This window comes from Poromitra crassiceps, assembly GCF_964638095.1.
Source record: "Poromitra crassiceps genome assembly, chromosome: 8".
Taxonomy (NCBI): Eukaryota; Metazoa; Chordata; class Actinopteri; order Beryciformes; family Melamphaidae; genus Poromitra; species Poromitra crassiceps.
Window position 1 is genome coordinate 36,810,854 of NC_139629.1, and position 20,534 is coordinate 36,831,387.

At 44.5% G+C, this 20,534-nt stretch overlaps 1 protein-coding gene across 1 annotated transcript in view; it reads left to right on the forward strand.

The window, feature by feature from the left end:
- The window catches only part of nphp4 (nephronophthisis 4), a gene marked incomplete at both ends in the record, with an annotated part of 207,644 nt that overhangs the window by 82,315 nt on the left and 104,795 nt on the right, over positions 1-20,534 (forward strand). The window contains one exon of the mRNA XM_083641194.1: positions 19,089-19,316. Within this exon, the coding sequence (XP_083497320.1) occupies positions 19,089-19,316 (228 nt within the window). The remainder of the gene's footprint in view (positions 1-19,088; positions 19,317-20,534) is intronic.

Consider the following 20,534-nt stretch of genomic DNA (forward strand, 5'->3'; position numbering starts at 1 on the left):
ACCTTCTCTGGCATGAAGGTGTATATTTACCAGGTGGGCAGCCAGAGCAGAGACTAATTGGCGTCTCTCTTTGTGTGTGCGTGTGTTTGCTTGGGCACAGTGTATTTATATAGATCCTCGTGAAGGACTGTGTCATGATCTGTCTTGTGTGTCGAATAATGAGGGTTGGAGGAACGTGCTGCCTCCTGAGGACAGCGGGGGCCGTGACACCCCCTGAAACCCCACTCAACCACCCAACCACCCACCCAGTGGTGGAAAGTAACTAAGTACATTTACTCAAGTACTGTACTTAATGTGCAATTTTGAGGTACTTTACTTGAGTATTTCTACTTTATGCACTTTGTACTTGTACTCTGCTACCCACCACCGTGGAGATCCGTACTTCCGGCTTGGTAATACGTTCCAACAGAGAGAATTGGCCGCGTCTGCGGGTGGGAAGCCGATGGGGTACTGGTCGTTGTACTATCGCCTCCTCTGGGTCAGTCAGTTCGGGGGAGGGGAACTGGGGGGAATAGCGTGATCCTCCCGGTGAAACCCCTCGCTGTCAGGTGAAAAGACGCGGCTGTCGACTGCACATCTATCGGAGGAAGCATGTGTTAGCCTACGGCTCTCCCGGGGAGAAAAATATGAAAGAATCAAATAAAATAAAAAATGAAATCAAGGCGTGTCTATCAGCAGCTTATATAACATCATGGTAAGTAGGGCTGAAGTCCATGAGGGATCAGCCCACATGTCTGGAGGTGCACATTTGCATTCAGCATGAGTGTGTCTCTTGAGCTACCCAAGGCGGAGATGAGTGTGAAGGGGCGGCGTGTCAGAGCTGTCAGAGACGTGATGATTTGAGGTGTTGTGTCTGTGTTGAGCTGAGGTGTGCCTTCAGGGCAGGTGGCTGTACACTGTCAAAACCACTTTGCAGCCATTGACATTCCTCTCCACCATCCCACTCTACATGAAGCTTCACGTCTCGCCGTTGCCATAACCTCGTTCGAGACATAGCCTCAGCAGGGTTCCGCAATAGGGCTGTAACGAACGATTATCTTCATTGTCGATTAATCTGACGATTATTTTCTCGATGAATCGATTAGTTGTTTGGTTTATAAAATGTCAGAAAATGGTGGAAAATGTCATTCAGTGTTTCCAAAAGCCCAAGATGATGTCCTAAAATGTCTTGTTTTGTCCACAACCCAAATCTATTCAGTTTACTGTCATGGAGGAGTCAAGAAACCAGAAAATATTCACATTTGGAAGCTGGAATCAGAGAATTTGGATTTATTTTTTTAAATTACTCAAACCGATTGATTATCAAAATTGTTGATGATTAATTTAATTGATTAATCAAATAAACCTTGCAGCTCTATTCTGCAAGTGTCGTTGCTTAACGCTGCAAAAATCTTGACTGGAGTTTGACCCACCGCTGTTGATTTTCTGCAGTTTAACTGCACCTGTACTCCTGGGTATGTATCTGAGGTTTGTCTTTTATTCTTAAGCCTTTAAGTAAAAAAAAAAAAAAAACATATTATTTTCTATTGTCTCATGGGATGTTTTGTGCATATATTTAACTTAATTTATTATATCACAGAATGGATCAGCCCTCTGTGGATTGCTAGCCTGCATCTTTGAAAAATATATCACAACCAGGCTTAAGTACATGGAGTCTCCTGTGCAATAGTGCGCGGACACCTTGATGATTGAGAGTCCCCTAAAATGGAGATCTCTCATAAAACTTAACCTGTTTGTCCAGCCGTTTCCATGTCTCTTTGGCTATGATCGTCCACATGGCCACTAGATGGTGCTGTGTAGTGCAACTTGAGGCACAGTGCACTCTGCTCTATGGGTGCTGTGCTTGCAGGGGTGGAGGGCAAGAGTCTGTAAGTCTGTTTTTCTCGTCATTCCCTCGTCTGATGGAATTATGAATTATGTCTTTAGATGTATTCTGAGGGGGCTGAGGTGGGTGAAAGCAGGAAAACAATGTTGCTGAAACGGCTTGACTGTCTGTCAGAACATGAACACTGCAGTCCAGTGCCATCGTCAGCTGCTGCAGAGCATATGTCAGCTGCTGCAGCCAGTCTGCTCCTCAGTGTAAAGCCAGTCTGCTCCTCAGTGTAAGACAAAGACCATGACCTCCTTTCACTAAATTGCATTGCCCTCTTTGCCTTTCAGTTATGATGCAGTATCACTGTTGTCCTCTTTGCTGCTTTGGATTGCAGTTGTGACCGTTGCTTTCTGCCTCTCTCTCTCTCTCTCTCTCTCTCTCTCTCTCTCTCTCTCTCTCTCTCTCTCTCTCTCTCTGTCGCATACTGTTTTTCTCTCCGAGAGCTTTTGGCTTTTGATCTTTTCTGTCTCCAGCCGACAGTCGGAGGGATGGGGTTAGAATTTAAGTGGAGGCGGCTGGAAGAGGAGAGGAACGGGGGATTTTGTGCGATAGGCGGTCCTTCCGGGGTGGCCGGGGTTTGACGAACTTCAAACAAGCGACTTCGCCTGCAGCCAGATACATCAAATGCCTCTCGCTCTTTCTTTTGCCCTTTATTTATTTTGCTGCCCGCTCTCATCAAGGGGGGTCGCGCTATTACCCAGACTTCCTCTAAGTGCTTGGGCCATGATGGGCTTTACACAAAGGGAACTGTTTCCTTTCCCCATTTGTACTTGGCCAATTCCCGCTGCTGCCCCGGTCGTTGCGCCACCCCCTCTGCCGATCTGGGGAGAGCCGTAGACTAGCACAAGCTTCCTACATTTGAAGTCTCCACCCGCTTCTTTTCACCTGACAGCGAGGAGTTTCACCGGCAGGACGTAGCTTGTGGGAGGATCACGCTATTCCCCCCAGTTCCCCTCTCCCCCCCCCCGAACAAGCGCCCCGACCGACCAGAGGAGGCGCTGGTGCAGATGCAGCAGCCAGGACACATACCCAGCTTCCCACCCACACAGACACGGCCAATTGTGCCAGTATGGACGCCCGACCAAGCCGGAGGCAACATGGGGGCTCGAACCTGCGATCATCGTGTTGCAGATAGGGAATCTACCGCTGCACTGCCTGGGCACCCTTCCCCATTTATACTCCAACTTTACCAATCTGTTTGCTTATCCAAGACGAAAGCCTGAGAACCCAGATATAGAAAAGACGGGTAGAATGTCTTAGAGTTGCAATTAACTGCTCAGTAATTACCACAACCCAAAATATTAAGATGATGGTAGACTTTAATTTCCTGCTTCTGCTACCATGTTATTAGTGTAATTGCTCCTTTAACTAGACCAGCACATTCTGATATGAAATGCTGTATTCATTGGGCATGATAGCATTACAGTTTGAGACATAAAGATGGCTCAGTCCTCGCTATCCAAATGGGTTTACGCAAAGCTGTGAGGTAATGTATCAAAGTTGTGAGGTAATGTATCAAAGCTGTGAGGTAATGTATCAAAGCTGGGAGGTAATGTATCACAGCTGGGAGGTAATGTATCAAAGCGGTGAGGTAATGTATCAAAGCGGTGAGGTAATGTATCAAAGCTGTGAGGCAATGTACATGTATCAAAGCGGTGAGGCAATGTATCAAAGCGGTGAGGTAATGTATCAAATCTGTGAGGTAATGTATCAAAGCTGTGAGGTAATGTATGGCGATAGAAAAACACGGGTCGTGACTCGTGAGCACACTCAAAATGGATTAAAAACTCACAGGGCAAGCAAAGAGTTCAGTGAAGAGAGAAGCCAGCACACCAAATGTCCTTTCATAGGATTTAATTAGTTCCTCAAACCTGGGCAGAAGACCTTCCTCAGCGTAATGTATGGCGCCCTTGAAGCAGCTTTGGTTTCCCTTCATGGACTTATAGTTATATATGCTGCTGCTTTCGCAGTAATGAGCCATTTTTCCTCCGGGCCACAGCAGCTCTGATAAGACTAAATACCTTTGAAAGAAACATGTTAACCTTGTAGTCGTTCATCATCTCTCAGCTCCTCTAAATACACTTATCTCCTTCACGGCAAGTGAAAAGCGCTGTCCATCATACAGCAGCGCATCTTGCATTCAGCCACCCACTCCCAACAGGAAGTGTACGCCGTCCACAGTACACGATTTAGTCAGCGTGAAAACACTCGGGTCACTGACAACTGACGCGAGGCGGCGATGCCTCCCCTAATTGTGGTCTGTCAACACCAATTTAGCCCGGCCGTAACTCCCATCCCGAGACATCTCTGCCCCGGCTCTCGCTTCTCCCATCGCTGCTTCCCTCTGCCGCCGCGAGCTCGCCAGGGTTGATCAATTGAGCCATGTAATACAGTCACGTAAAGCTTAATGTGAGATGATGGGGCTTACTGTTGCCTGCCTTCCCCCCACCGACAAGCACTAGCTCATCACTAATGGAGGGGCCGGTCCAGGGCTCATCAAGGCAGGAGCCAGGAGGCGCTACTGGCCCAGGCGCTGTTGTCTTTTTGCCAGGAAACAATTTGTCGGAAGGCGTGACAGCTGCAGTCGTCCAAAACACTGACACAGGGGGGTGAGTGGCTGCAGCCTCCAAAACACTGATATATGGAGTGAGTGGCTGTAGAACACTGACACAGGGAGTGAGTGGCTGCAGCCTCGGAAGGGAGGAAGCGATGGACGGATAAAGGTAGGGGAAAGAAGGGAGATGTAAGACCAGAGACTGCTTTTCATCCTCTCACGGCTCTCGCACCCCGGAGAGCCACTCAGAAGCAGATCACATCCTTCGGAACAGTAATTAGCGAGTCACCCGAGCTGTTCCCGTGACAGTAAACTCTGTGTTGGGAGGAAAAGCGTGTTGACAGTTTTGACACGTTACCCAAATGCTTTCTCTGTCTGAGCGAAGGAGGCCAAAAGCACAGCCAGCAAATGCACACGTCGGCCGCATCACGTCACGATGTCACGTCACCTTTGACCCCGGGCCGAGCCGGCTGACTGGCGCGCTTGGTAAATGTGCGTCTGAAGAAGTGTACAGTGCCCATTACCGCGTGACCTTTCTGATTTAAGCGATGAAAACATACGCACTGATTTGCCCTTTACCGCGCCCTCGTGCACACACCTCGTGCACACACCTCGTGCACACAGCTGGGTCTGCCAGCAGGTCCATTTCTAATATAATAAGGCAATCATCCAGCCTGAGGAGAACGTGGTACTCTGTCATCGCCGACAAAATCCAAGATGGTGTAAATAGTAACACCCCAAACTCTCCCACCTCGCAGAAATGTTAAAAAATGTCATTACAAAGTGACAATAATATCATTTTGATGGAGATCTTATGAAATTGTGATGGTCAAGCATCTCATTTCTGATTACTACAGCAGATTACAATGTATCTAATATCACAATGCATGTTGTCACCCTTTTCTTATGGACATATACAATTTCGGTCCTTCCATATTATACAGTGACTGCCACATGACAGTTTGAGTTCACCTCTGGTTAATGTTAGTCTGATTTGGATTTGATTTGATTGCTATTAGAAATTCAGAAACACAAAAACTCAAAAGCAGTACCGTGACACTAAAATCCCAGAGGATAGCACTTAAAAGCATGACTTAAAACACGTCTTTCCAAAGTGGTCCTCGATGGGAAACAATACAAAACACAATACATGGAAACAAACAAGTCCGTAGAGGCAAACAAATTGCACTAGTAGTCCCGCTTGTCCCCCACACCCAGGACTCAAACTCCCTTAAGACTGAGCCATCAGCTCGCCCCATACTGTACAGCCAGCCGCCTTTTCTTTTCCAAATTGCCTTAGTTTGGCTTTATGCAGGAGCAGGTTGTTAAGGTAAAGGTAAAGTCCCACTGATTGTCACACACCTGAGCGTGCGACATTTGTTCTGCGCATTTAGTGCCGCGCTCGGGAATCATATGGTGATCTAACCGCCCCAATTCCAACCCTTTGATGCTGAGTGCCAAGCAGGGAGGCAATGGGTCCCATTTTTATAGTCTTTGGTATGACTCGGCCGGGGATCGAACTCACAACCTCCCAGTCTCAGAGCAGACACTCAAACCACAAGGCCACTGAGCTGGTGTTCCATAGGGAGATCCCAGTATAGAAGAATGAGCTTCTTGCTAGCTTACCTTTACCACAAGGAACATTGCAAGACATACAGTCATGCTTGCTATTGAATTATGTTGGCTTCCACCCATATCAATATGACAATTTAGATATTCTGTTGCCCACACAGGGGAATCGGGTACATTTTATACATCCCCTCAAAATAAGGAATATCATAGATAAAGCGCCAATACTGTACATATGATGCTACAGTAAATCATAACTACTACGTATGGATGAGACTAAGCAGGCTTTCATTTTGTTTGGTGCCGAGCATGCTTTTCCATTAGTCCAGATATTGATCACTTTGGCTTTCTTAACGATGTGTTTATTCCTCCAGTGACATGGCTACAGTCTGGCCTTATTAAAGGTTCTGGTGAACAGCTCCTCCTACAGGTGCAGCACAGTTTGGATTTTAATTGGCTCACAGAAAGGTACATAGTGTGTATAGATCGCTGTGTGTGGCTATGTACACGCGTGTGCGCTCGTGTGTGTGTGTGTGTTTTCAAGGTAATTGTGCGCTTAAATAATGTTTGCTGATTGAAAAGCCCTCGCCCGTTCACACGCTCATTAAAATCGGACCCCTCCGCTGACCCGACGTGCCACGCCCGTGACCCTGATCTCCTCGTCTCCTTCCATCGTGACACGCGCAGGGCCGTGTGGGGCCGCGCGCTCAAAGAGACGACAAGTTCTATTTTTGTTTTGCTCTGATCTCAAATGTCACACAAATGTTAATTAAATGTTAATCAAACATCTTAAACACAGCAACGTCATCGGTATTTCGAAGTGCTATATATCCAGCCCCGATTTTGCGGGCCGCTTCCGGAGGTCACGGCTCCCCGGGGGTCCCTTTCCCTTTCTTCGCTTCGACGAGGAGCGAGGCGGAGTCGAGGATAAGGCGAAGCCGCGCAGACAATATTTCGTTGGCCTAATTAAAATGAATGTCAGCTCTTCCCCCGCTGAGAAGTGCATCAATCTCCTCCTGCGATGGGCCCAGAGTGAGTCTTACCCTGTCAGTGCCTGCCAGCAGTGCCATTCTTCTCCAGACGGATGCATTGCCTTGGCAGCCAGCGAGCGAGGGAGCGGAGATGATGCGTGCATATTTAATGGTTGCCATGTGAGCTTAACGTATCAAAACCAAGTATACTGTATCAATTGTTCCAATGAGTACAGTAATTTCCAGCATCTAGACTAAACTGTTGACGATTGGGGGGTTGAAGTGCGTGACACAGCCACAATGGGGGCGCTGTGTTTACCTGACTTTCTAGTTGGATAATGAGTTGTGTTAAGCTGACTCGGGACCCAATATTCTCTGTGGGTCCGGCTATTGCAGATAAGACAAATTCTATTCAGGTACCTCCCTGAAATCTGTCAAAGGGATGGAAACATGTCATCCCTGTGTACGCTAACGTATCTGGGGTAAACAGCAGGGACGCTTCACTAAGCCCCTTTTAGATTGGCCGAAAACCCCCAGTAACTAATATGGACAAACTACTGGCTTTTTCTTTGGTCTCAAAGTTGCAAATATCGAGAACAGGGTTCAGCATTACTGACAGAACAGCACCCAGTGCGTTTGTAACAGGTCTTCGGTTAGTAAACACATCACACACAGAAAGTGGTTTGACAGTCATTCGTCATCCCTATGCATTATTACAGTATCATTATCTTTGTCTTTTTTCTTTTGATCTAACTATCTGCAGCAGTGATGATGACAGGCAGCATTAATTACATCAACTCACATACTTTATATTCCTTCACTCCTCCCCCTTTTAAATATACATGATTTTAAATGAGAGTTACTGCCTGTTCTCCCCCTCAGCAGGCTTTCACACCCTGTGCACATTCTGTTGTGTGTGTGTGTGTGTGTGTGTGTGTGTATGTGTGAAGGTAGGATCTATCATCTTGTTTGTGGTGGCACAGCTCCACAGGTAGCCCAGAAACAATCACCGCACATCTCCTGTCTGGCATTCATCTTCAGGTGACGCCTTGCTTCTTTCAGCGCTGACGAATAAGAGCACCTGACTCTGTAAATTGACTTCAGCGGCCTAAACACCCGCCTCACACGTGTCTCCTTGAAGACTCGCAATCAGCGAGCGCAGGTGAGATCTGAGACTCAAACACTATTCTCTCTCAGAGCCTCGTCGGGCTGCTTGGCGAGCTGAATGGATCTCAGTAAATGGTAAATGGTAAATGGTCTGCATTTATATAGCGCTTTTATCCAAAGCGCTTTACAATCAGTAGGTAGTCTACATTCACCCATTCATACACCGATGGCGGCAGGCTGCCACGCAGGGTGCCTACACACCATCGGGAGCAATTTGGGGTTAAGTGTCTTGCCCAAGGACACAACGACAGCAGCTGGGAGGGAGCGGGGATCGAACCGCCAACCCTTGCCTCATTGGCCGACCCGCTCTACCTCCTGAGCTAAAGCCGCCCCAGTAGCCTGCTGGGTTCCTTTAGACTGCAGATGGATGAAAATGTGAGTGGTTTAGTGCTCTTAAGGTAATGATCTCGGGTGCATGTTCCCACACCTCCTTCAGGGCGTCTCATTGTGGAGAATGAGTAGTAGACCCTGGCACATTGTGTCACAGGGTCTGGGCTGAAATAAGGACTTGGAACAGCCCCACAGACCGCAGTCATTATAATAACTGTCAGACTCTGTCTGTCTCCCATCAATGCTCACACACCCGCCTCATTTAGGATTAATTTCTGCCATACTCTAGAAAGCCCCGAGTCTCTGGAAGTCTCGCCTTTTCCTCTTGAGCTTCTCCAAGACTACGCTCCTGCAAACAGCTTCATCTCCAGCTCTCACAAATGTGTCTTTTTTTAAATATTGGGAACATTTACATTACTAGGCATCTCGCGCGCTCGATTCCTAGGTACGCCCGCTGCATGGGCTCGCCTGCTCTATTGGCACGCAGGTGTGTGTGCCCCTTAAGTTTACATCCTTGTGTTTGGGCTTGTGTTTGGGACGGCTTGTGTTTGGCCTTGGGTTCCTTTCTTCCATCGGGACGCAGGGTGTCGGTGCTTTCTGATGTGTGACACTCACTGCCTGTCATCTTTTCGTCGTCTCTGTTTTAGGTCAACAGATAATTTGGTATGTCCCCCCCCCCCTCCTCCTTTTTCCCAACCCCCCCTCAGTGTCCCCCCCCCCAAAGTTTGATGATTACTTTTGTTGCCCCAGGTTACAGACATGAGATCTTTATTTCCACCCAATTGTATGTTTGACACTGAACTATTGTCTGGAGATTCTGCAGCATTGTATTTTTATACTTCTAAACAAGGTTGATGGATTCTTCCCGTTGGAAATGCTTTGCCAGCTGGAGCAATTATGTTGTGCAGTGACATCGCCTGTTATTGTTTTCTCTACAACTTTATGAAAAAAGTTTGCCGCTCCCTTGTTTTTTGCCTTGGGCAAATCCTTTTTCTATTTCTATTGTTTTTCCACCCAGCTCGCGCGCTATTGTAACAGTTGCTGCTCGGTTGCTCTCCAAGTGCAACTTAATGACACCTACTTTAAATACATCCTCTAATACTCAAATCAACGATGTAATCACCCTTTAAGGAAATTGGCTATTGATTATACTGCCTTGTCCTACATAATGGCCGACAGTTTTACAAACAACTTTTAGTGCACTCGAGGAGTCTCATTCGTCCAAATATTCCCCACTAAAAAAGGAGTGCAGGTGGAAATAGTAATGTACTATTTCCCCTGAAATATGATGCCATCGATCCTGCTGTCAACGCCAGGCTATACAATAGATCAAGACTCACAGAGTTGCTGTAGTGCTTAAAGTGAGTGAATGAGTCTCTCACCACCAGGGGCCTTCAGCACACGCAGTGCTGCTAACTACCTCCTACAGTATCCTGTCCCCTTCAGGCAAAACAATTACACCGCCTACACCAGCAGATTGATGTCACCTTGCTCTCCGCTCTCATATAATCAAGGAAAAACATAGTTCTTAAGCTCATGTTTGCCTCGCGATGTTGTGTGCCGTTTGTGTACGGTACGCCTCGTGTGCCGTTTGTGTACGGTACGCCTCGTGTGCCGGGATTACCTGCATAATGTCAATTTTCCCACGCACACCCCCCCCCCCCCCGTGATGGAACCGTTATCCCTGTTTGTTTACTCAAATCGCAACTGAAGAGCCACATCGAGATTCCTCGCAGTCCTAGTGTTTATTATATAGCCTATTGTTCATTATACGTATATATATATATATATAAATATAATATATACTGTATATAGTCTATTCATTATATATAGTCTATTGTTCATTATAGTCTTTTGTTTGCCAGCCCTAGCTGCCAGCACTTCACGCCGTTCATATGTAGATCACTCTGCTTTGATAACCATAAAGCGCTGCATTGAAATCATGATTGTGATTCATGTTGCTATCAGCGTTGTCCCCTCCTGTTCTATTCTGTTTGTGCTGTGCATGCTTCAGTCTCCATTGGTGTCTGGGCAAAGTTACATGTTCTTGAAATCTCTTTGAACGAGCCATCCATTTTGCCTATTAATAATAGAGTTATTTCTTGTATCATCCTAATCATGGATGTGTCAGTCGTGTGTTTAGAGGTAGCTGTGGAGAGACGTGCTGCCAGTCGTGTGTTTAGAGGTAGCTGTGGAGAGACATGCTGCCAGTCGTGTGTTTAGAGGTAGCTGTGGAGAGACATGCTGTCAGTCGTGTGTTTAGAGGTAGCTGTGGAGAGACATGCTGTCAGTCGTGTGTTTAGAGGTAGCTGTGGAGAGACATGCTGCCAGTCGTGTGTTTAGAGGTAGCTATGGAGAGACATGCTGTCAGTCGTGTGTTTAGAGGTAGCTGTGGAGAGACATGCTGTCAGTCGTGTGTTTAGAGGTAGCTGTGGAGAGACATGCTGCCAGTCGTGTGTTTAGAGGTAGCTGTGGAGAGACGTGCTGCCAGTCGTGTGTTTAGAGGTAGCTGTGGAGAGGCATGCTGCCAGTCGTGTGTTTAGAGGTAGCTGTGGAGAGACATGCCACGTTCCAATGGGTCATTGGCCTACAGCTTCTGCCTTTCTTTTAGCATCCTCGCCAACAGTTTTGAACACAGAGGGGCTCTTGGTTTTCTGTGATTTGAAGACTTTGAAAGTGTGCGATAAGCGCCGAGCGTCGGACAGATACAAGCTTGCTCGAGGCTGTTACCGACCCCGCAGAAACAGCCCCCGATTGGTCCCTTTGTCTCTCTCACGTTCTCTCAGAGCATTTCTCCCCTCTGATCATCCCTCTTGATCATCCCTGCGCCCCAATATATCCATTAAACATTACAAGAACCCAGCGGGCGGCCATGTGCTAGACGCTCATCTCGCACCGTCTCTCTCGCACTATGGGAGCACATACTGTACAGTACGGGCTACACAGGGAGAGAGAGAGAGAGAGAGACATAAGTGATACACAGAGAGAGAGAGAGAGAGAGAGAGAGTGCTTGGGGAAAAAAGAGACACATTAGATAAATTGCCTTACATTTTTTACTGGTTACTCCCCATGCCATAAAATGATTTTCTGTAGTTGGATCATTTTTACAAAATCATCACTTTGGAAATGGACTTGCTTGATTTAATGTTTCATATGAAGCATCTTATTAATTCGACCCCATGAGATGGAAAAACAGGCAAAGTGCCTCCGGGGGGGGGGGGGACTCACCGCTATCTGTTTTATGGCTGCCATATATTTCGGCGAGTTACAATTCAGAGAAATAGCAGTTAATGTCTGCACTAGTTGGACGGTAAAAATATAGTCCTCAACCAACTCCCTCTTGAGCGGAATGGAATATTGATCGGCGCCGGGAGCCGTGTTGCGGGGCCGGTCTGGGAGGTGAAATGTGTGAAGCTGTGGATAGATCCTCTGAGATGTTCATAATAGACATATAATGATAGGATTTATGACTCTTTGGTGCACTCTGCCTCTGCCGCTGACTCTGGCACCAGGATTACAGTATAGGAGCACCTGCCGGAGTCATAGAGGTCCAATTGAGAACTGGGAGAGAGACCAGCCCTATACGATCGTGGTCTGCCTACCCAGAATGCCTTTGAGATGACGGGGGAACAGAGAAACGCCATGAAACTCTTCAACCATTGTTTCATTGCATTTTTTTTTTTTGCTTTAAGGATGTTGATTGTTATGGTAATGGTTAGGCAAGTAAAACCACTTAGTTAAGGGTTAGGGATTGGTCCTCATGATTAAATATGAAAGAAGTTTGTAATTGTGGGCGGGGCTTTAGGCGGAGGGGTAAGGTGTTTGGAGACTGGGGTTCGATCCCCCGGTAAGCCACATTAAAAAAATGTAACAAATGTTTTTCTTCTTTGAAAATGTTTAATTACCTCCCAAAGGTTGGTTATTATGGTTATGGTTCAACTTAAAAAAAGTTGTTTTCCTTGCCTAACCATAAACATAACAACCAACATCCTTAAAACAAAAACAAAAATGCAAATGAAATATGCTTGAAGAGTGTCATGGCGTTTCTGCCTTCTTTGGACCGCAAGGTGTTCTTGGTATGCAGATCTAGTCTCTCCTGTCAAGAACTGGCCATGCACAAAGTATGTAGATGGATTCAGTAATATTAGAAGTAAAAGTGGATCTTCTGATATGGTAGATTTGTTTCATAATTTTGATTGCAGTGAAGCGGGAAGCTGTCTTATCTTCTGCCCTTGCAAACTTGGTCCTGTTTGTATAGCGGTCACGTCCAGAATAGATCCACGGTGACTGCTGTCAAGCGATATGCCCAATTTGATTCATGAAGCGACATTCTTTATAGAGTTCTTATGAATAGACAAAGGCGTTGCGTTTTGTTTGCCCGGAGTATATCGAAGATATACTGTATTCTGTTTTGTAACTGCTTGTACACAGATATATTACTTCTTATCAAATATTGCCTTAAAACTCCAAGTAGCTCCCCCTTTTTTCACTTTGTATACTATTGATTTTGAGCTGCTTTGGTCCACACTTTTTGTGATTTCCTAGACAAAGGTGCTCAAATGAACCTAGAGGAATAATCTTTTGAATAACATTTCACAATCCAGCGAGGTTCAACCAAAAATCAGTTTGCAAAATAATTTTCTTAGTGACTGCAGCAACTGGCAAAGAACAAGCTAAATCACAATATGTTTTAATGTCAAAGACAGAACTTTGGGCACCTCCAAGATCGTTAAACTGTTTCACGTGAAACGATGGTCTGAACCATTTCAAATCAAGGATCAAGGATCAAGGATCAAGGAAACTTTATTGTCATATGCAGCAAGCTACAATGAAATTTAAAAGCCTCGGCCCATGACTTTGCTGTACAGTAGAAAAAAATAGAATACAGAAATAAACATGATAAAAGGTTAAAAAAAAGTTAAAGGGTTAAAAAAAAGTTAGAACTACATGAAAGACAGTTAAAGTGCATTTAAGGGACATTTAAGTTGTAGTGCAAACTGTGCTTGTCCATAAAGTGCAATGTCTTTATATGTAGTGCAAAAGGAGTCTGAATAAAGTTCAGATAAAACTACTTGGAGTTCAGGCTTCGTATGGCTTGTGGGAGGAAGCTCTTCCTCAGCCGCTCAGTCCTTGTTTTGAGGCAGCAGAGACGCTTGCCAGACGGAAGCCACTGGAAGATGGCATGGTGTGGGTGCAAACCGTCCTTGATGATCCTCTTGGCTCTGGTGCTACACCTCCTGGTGTAGATGTCCTCGAGCGAAGGCAGAGCAGATCCAGTGATGCGCTCCGCACACCTCACCACCCTGTGCAGTGCCTTCTTGTTCTGGGAGGAGCAGTTACCAAACCATGTAGTGATGCATCCTGACAGCACAGACTCAATCGTGGCGGTGTAGAAGGACTTTTGCAGCGCTGAAGAGATTTTAAACTTCCTCAGCCGCCTAAGATGGTACAGGCGCTGCCTCGCTTTCTTCACTACCGCGGTGGTGTTTGTGGACCAGGTCATGTCTGCTGAGATGTGCACACCAAGGTACTTGTAACTGCTCACGAACTCCACCGTGGACCCATTATCTCCAGCGGCATGTGCTGTGCTCTCTGCCCCTTCCTTCTGAAATCGACCAGCATTTCTTTTGTTTTGGTGACATTCATGTCCAGGTTGTTGTTCTTACACCATGATGTCAGCCTCTCCACCTCACTTCGGTAGGCCGTCTCGTTGTTGTTCTCGATCAGCCCCACCACCACTGTGTCATCAGCAAATTTCACTATGACGTTGGAGCTGTGGGTGGCTGTGCAGTCATGTGTGTAGAGAGTATATGACAACTGTTGTATAATTTTATCTCAAATGTGTGCAACAATTTATCATCCTCGGAGACATGCAAGTGTCTCACTTTGATATTAAAATTATTGTGATTTATTTTGAAAAATGAAAGGTTTCGTTCTTGCTTTTCAACATGAAAACATGAGACATGAGATTCAGCTAAAAGGTTAGCTAAGCTACTGTAACATGTCAAAATTGAGGGACATTTTGGGCAAGCAAGGAATAAAAAAGATCTAATTGTAGGTTAAATCACAGATTTGGCTTCCCTATTTCAAAGAGCTGAAAGTCAGTATTTTGCTGATGGTGAAATGCTTACTTAAAGGAACACTCCGCCCATTTTCAACCAGCTTTGTATCATTAGAACATCAGTAGTATATCAGAAAACTGTAAACGGTTTTGAAGTCTGTCATTTAATTTGACAGTTATTTCCCCTCCTCTCTTCTCCCTCCTTTTACAGTATAAAGCGTATGTCAAATTGTGACATCGCGGCTGAATATTTGACTCTGTATGACATATCAGAATTGTGTACATTGAGGTTCAGCCCTCTGTCAATATACATGTATTGCAGAGAATGTAAGCTATTAAATATACTTTTATGGTAAATCTTCCTGGACTCATTGGTTTCAATTTATTTGGTATTAGATAAGCTGTGATATACATTTACATATACATTTAGCGGATGTATAGAATTCTATTCTCTATCATTGAGTGTTAAAGTGTGGACCAGTGACATCACTGGTCCACACTAACTCAAATTAATAACTCATTAACTCAAATCAACTCTCAATAACTGTCAAACTAGATGAATGATGAATAGTTTGACAGTTATTGAGAGTTGATTTGAGTTAATGAGTTATTAATTTGAGTTAGTGTGGACCAGTGATGTCACTGGTCCACACTTTAACACTCAATAACTGTCAAATTAAATGACAGACTTCAAAACCGTTTACAGTTTTCTGATATACTACTGATGTTCTAATGATACAAAGCTGGTTGAAAATGGGCGGAGTGTTCCTTTAAGGTGTGAATAAATCACTTGACAGCCAGGTAAGGAGAAGGAAAGAAGGGGAGAAAGACACCAAGACAAGGAGACGTGAACATGATGAATCAGGCTGCTGAAATTAGGGTTGGGCGGTATCCAATTTTTGATGCCCTTAAACCTTGCCAAAATGTGACCCCGGTATAGCTGTCTGAGAAGCTGTCACATGACGCACGATTATGACCCCGCTATAGCTGTCTGAGAAGCTGTCACATGACGCACGATTATGGTCGCTTGACTCTTCTAAACAGGTAGTCTTTTTGACAGGTTATTTATTTAACAAATACACATTGTTTACAAAAGGTTCTGTCGTCACTGTCATAGCATCTTCAACCACACAGACAGTGGTGCTGGACAAACACTCTGGTGTTTAATACAGTATACAGTATATGCGCAAATTGCACAGCAGATTTTTTTTTACGATGGTATGACGGTAATGAAACTGATACCTTTGTCATTTGCAAATACCCCGGTATCAGGTATTACCTTATTATCGCCCAACCCTAGTTGAAATACCTTTTTAGCCCCAAAAAATGCTAGTGATTTCATGGGATTTCATACACAAATAGTGTAGTAGCTGTACTGTACCGTACTGTAGCTGCTACCATTATGTATGTCTAATGTTTAATTGTATGTTTAATTAGGTATATGCTATTTGCACCTGCACGTCAAATACGTCGAATTTAAAATGTTTAAGTACGTCTATGCACATGACATGTGCACCTATGTGCAGTGAATACGGAGTGACAATAAAAATCTTGAATCTTGAATCTTGGGAGTAAGTATCATTGGACTGGCATGACTGCACAAAAAATATTCAGAGACATGCAGTATTGAATTTTCAGCAACAAGGATCAATAAGGCGAGACGTCTACTTCTTGAATTCATTCAAATTCGTGTGGTGGCATAAAATGTAAAAAAAACAAAAGAGCAATATTCATACAGCCTTGGGAGTACGTCTGTGAATAGATCTTTGTTTTTAAAGAGAGATTGCCAAGGAGCAGAACTGTTCAGATATCCTGCTTTGGGATTCTATGTGAAAACAGCCCCAGCGTTCTAAACATAATACTCCACGAGCAGAACATAAGATTTATTTTCAGTTGGGAAATTATTCAAATTTTTTCATTGCAATATATTGAATTTTGATATCATCCCTAGTAGAAATGCAACTATGGTGTTTACCGCTATTATTACCTTAGAGCTAATATAACCATGATGGCTGCCGGAAGATGTGCTATGTCACCTGAAAAAGTCCTTCATTTAACCAGCGCTACATTCAGCACTTGCTGACTGGGGAGGCCGCGGTATTTATGTACATAATAATATGTAACATCATCACCCCAGTATATCTTCCATGTGTCTGAGTCAGTTAGGGGCTGGCTGGGAAACTCTTGGAGCTCTTGCCAAGATCCAGCTGACTGGTGCATATGTACGACACGCTGCAGTAACCAGCGCATTTTGAAAAATGATCAAAGGGACGATAGACCCTTTTCACAGCGGCCATTTGGTGTCTAAAAGGCAGGGGAATCAGAAGTAAAACACGTTTCCAACTTCCAATCCATTTAGGTGTTCCAGTGCTGGGGCCCTCATTAATGTTTTGGTTGCACCTGTGTTCACCCTGCCTGTGAAAAAGGCTCACCATCAGAACTCCTCAGCCCGACAGACACCGCACGGCACAGCCTTCATAAAGGAGAAGATATTTACATGAAGAATGACCTATTAAATGATGATGTTACATGTTGGAAGCGTGCTCAGGGGGATAGTAACCCATTGAATGGGCCATAATAACCCTCCTGTTTTCTCTTGAAATGAAGTGGACCGACAGGTCCTTATGTGTTCTGCGCCATCCTACATATGATTGATTACTTTAGTCGGCGTCTGACCGGCTTATTAATCGATTCAGCAGAACCCACGAGTCCCCCGGGGATGATTTAGAGCAAAAGGCATTTGGACTTTTCCTGGGATATGGCTGAAATAGACGTGCCACGGGACTGATTGTAAATCATGTTTAAGCACAACAAATCTGCCCCTAAACTGTGTGACCCGCTATTTAGACCCCTACTCTAATACACCATGCTGCAATGTCAGCTAATGTGCAAGCCCATTGCAATGCTCAGGACCCAGAAATAAATATAGTAGTAATAGCTATTACCACTACCTTATAGAAAGCATTTGACAGCCTTTTTCTCACTTATTGATATATGGCTTTTGGGATGAAGGAGTTCTAATAAATAATTTATTTTCACTTTAATTTAAACTGTATTAACAGAGCGTATCAAACTACATCCTAGAAATACAGTAAGTATCAGCCTATATCCCAGGAGCCACAAATCATACAGGCCACACTGCTAGATTGCTAAGGTCTATATATCAATATACCAATATTTCCATTACCAGCTCCTGGGATTTAAGTCTGGTCTGAAGTCCAATTGCAAATGCAAGACGTGTATCGATTTTCCTCTGTGCTTTCACTCCCGCTTTCTTTTGCCAGTGGCGCAATTGTTTGGGATCAAATTGAACCTTCTCGACCGCCTCTTCGACCGTTAAGCAACAGTCGTATAGCAGTCCCCTATGCTGGGCGGTAATAAGCACATGACTCTCATACCGCAGTATTGGTAAGAGCTGTTCTGGGGTCACTAATCTTTACTGCCACCACCACCCGACCAGATAGATATTTATTTTCTTCCTTTGCTTTGTCCTTTGTGGGTAGGTACCACTACCACAAGCCAAACCTCATGTCATTTTAGATTGCAATTCATCTTAAATGTTATGTTCTGTCCGCATTCGACTTAAGCTCCTTTGCATCAGTGAGTCGCGCCGCCCGCTGAGGCTGGAGGCTTTCTGATGATGCGGACAGAAAAGACAAACACTGAGGCTTTCTGATGATGCCGACAGAAAAGACAAACAGTCCTGAACCGTTTGTGCTCATTTTTCTGACGCTGTGATTTTAGTTACAGTAGCGGCCGTGTCATCATGGTCGTAGTCGCCTTTGTAAATGTTCTTTGAAATCTCTCACTTTAACATAGGAAAAGTTTTGAAGGCATAAATATCTTATAAAACAACACATTTTGATAGACCATAAATGCTGTTTCTTTTTTCTTTTTTTCGTCGCAACCTGCAATCAAAGCTGTCTGTAAACATTTGACTGAATATGAGAACGAGAATATGGCCTCATTGGCCTGTGTAAGAATTGCAGTGTATTACTACCTCCGCCAAGGAGGTTGTGTTTTCAGTGCCGTTTGTTTGTCTGTATGTTTGTTTGTCGGTGAACAGGATTAGGGAAAAAACGACTGGGCTGATTTTCATGAAACTTGGTGGAATAAGGATGTAGCATGGGCCAAGGAAGAACCTATTACATTTTGGAGCGGCTCTGATCCGACTCACATACTTTGCATATCATAGCAGACTGGACTATTGGCCTTGGCGGAGATCTGGGCTCTCTTGAATGCACTTCTAGTTTCAATCAAAGTTCTGGCTCTGACAATCTTGCAGTAGTCAGTGCTGCACCCTCGCCAAGTAATAGCCACCAACACTATAATCTAAAGTTTGAAGTACTGTTAGTAGCTTTCATTTCAATATTCAAATTGATATTGAAATCCTGGAAGTTGTTTTGTGCCGAGCAACCCGAAGATTAAATCAGAAGCGTCAGAATTTTTTTTCTCTGTTGGGGTTTTAAAAGGTTAATCAAGGTTGTTTTTCCCGTCTGTGGAAAGATTCTGAGCCAACATGTCAGTCTCCAAATGTGTCTGCATCTTGTCTCCACCACACAGCTGTCAGCCACCTCCACGTCCCGGGCGGCCTTCATGCAGTGCCTGCGTTGGGGGGTGTGGTGCCCCTTCCAGGAGGCTGCCGACTGGAAAGGGGAAGAGGTGCAGCTTGCCCTGCTGGGGGGTGCAGTGCCAAACCCTTATGGGGTCATGGTCTACAGCACAGAGATGCCTGCCAACAACCCCACCCCTAAGGCTCCAAGCACATCCCAGGTAACACAACAGTTGGAGGTGTGTGTGTGTGTGTGTGTGTGTGTGTGTGTGTGTGTGTGTGTGTGTGTGTGTGTGTGTGTGTGTGTGTGTGTGTGTGTGTGTGTGTGTGTGTGTGTGTGTGTGCGACTACAGGAAAGTCTTGGCAAAATGTCTTGCTAGCCTGCATGCTTAAAGAGGATTTTGGAAATAAGATATTAGATGTCTTTTCTTCTTTCTATCTTTTTTTTCTACCATCTGGAGTCATGTATTATTAATTAATTAATTAATTAATTAATTAATGTATGTATGTATGTATGTATGTATGTATGTATGTATGTATGTATGTATGTATGTATGTATGTATTTATTTTAACCAGGTTTGTCCCATTGAGATCAAAATCTCTTTTACAAGAGAGACCTGGCCAAGCAGTACATGATGTAGTTTCTGACACAACATGACATTCACATCAAGACAACAGTCAAAGTGCAGGGGGAAATACAATAATATTTTCAATTAAAATAATTTGCAATTATCAACAGACTCAGATTCCATGGACTTTACAGTGCCTCTAAATTCACTGAGAGTAACTAGCTTCTGCAGGCTATTCCAAGCAGATGGTGCAGAAAGGCCTTTTTGCCCAATTCAGTCCGAGTACAATATAGAGTACAGTGATGAGTGATGGCTGTACAGTTTGTAATGAACCTCAAAGCTCCATGATGAGCTGAGGCATTCATGTACAACACATCACTAGAATCAAGAACAGGCAGAAATGTCCCTTCAACCAGTCTTCGTCTGATATTCACTTCAATTCATTCATTAAACAAAGAGTTTTGCAGAAACAAGTCTGAAATGCACTCTTCTTAACACAAAGATTAAAATTGGCAAAAAATTACATATACTGTCAAATCTGTAAAAAAACAAACTACAGAGAATCATCAATAAATCCTCCAAAATAATCCACACCCCCCTTCTGTCACTTGAATCACTCCACCGCCAAAGGACAATAAATAGAGCTAAAAAAGAAAACAAATTCCACCAGCCTGGCTGTGTGGTCATTAAAGAATCTAATATAATCTAATCTAATAAACGTTGATATATAACTACTGTAAGTGTTTCACATTTCAAGCCTCAACATGGAGATGGTGACGGTCAGACTGTTTTCGCTTCTTTATCATGATAGAGTCTGACTGCTGTTTGTAGGAAGGACTGCTGGAGGCGCTTGGTCCTGCCAGGCGGTGCGGAGAGGGCGGTGCCGG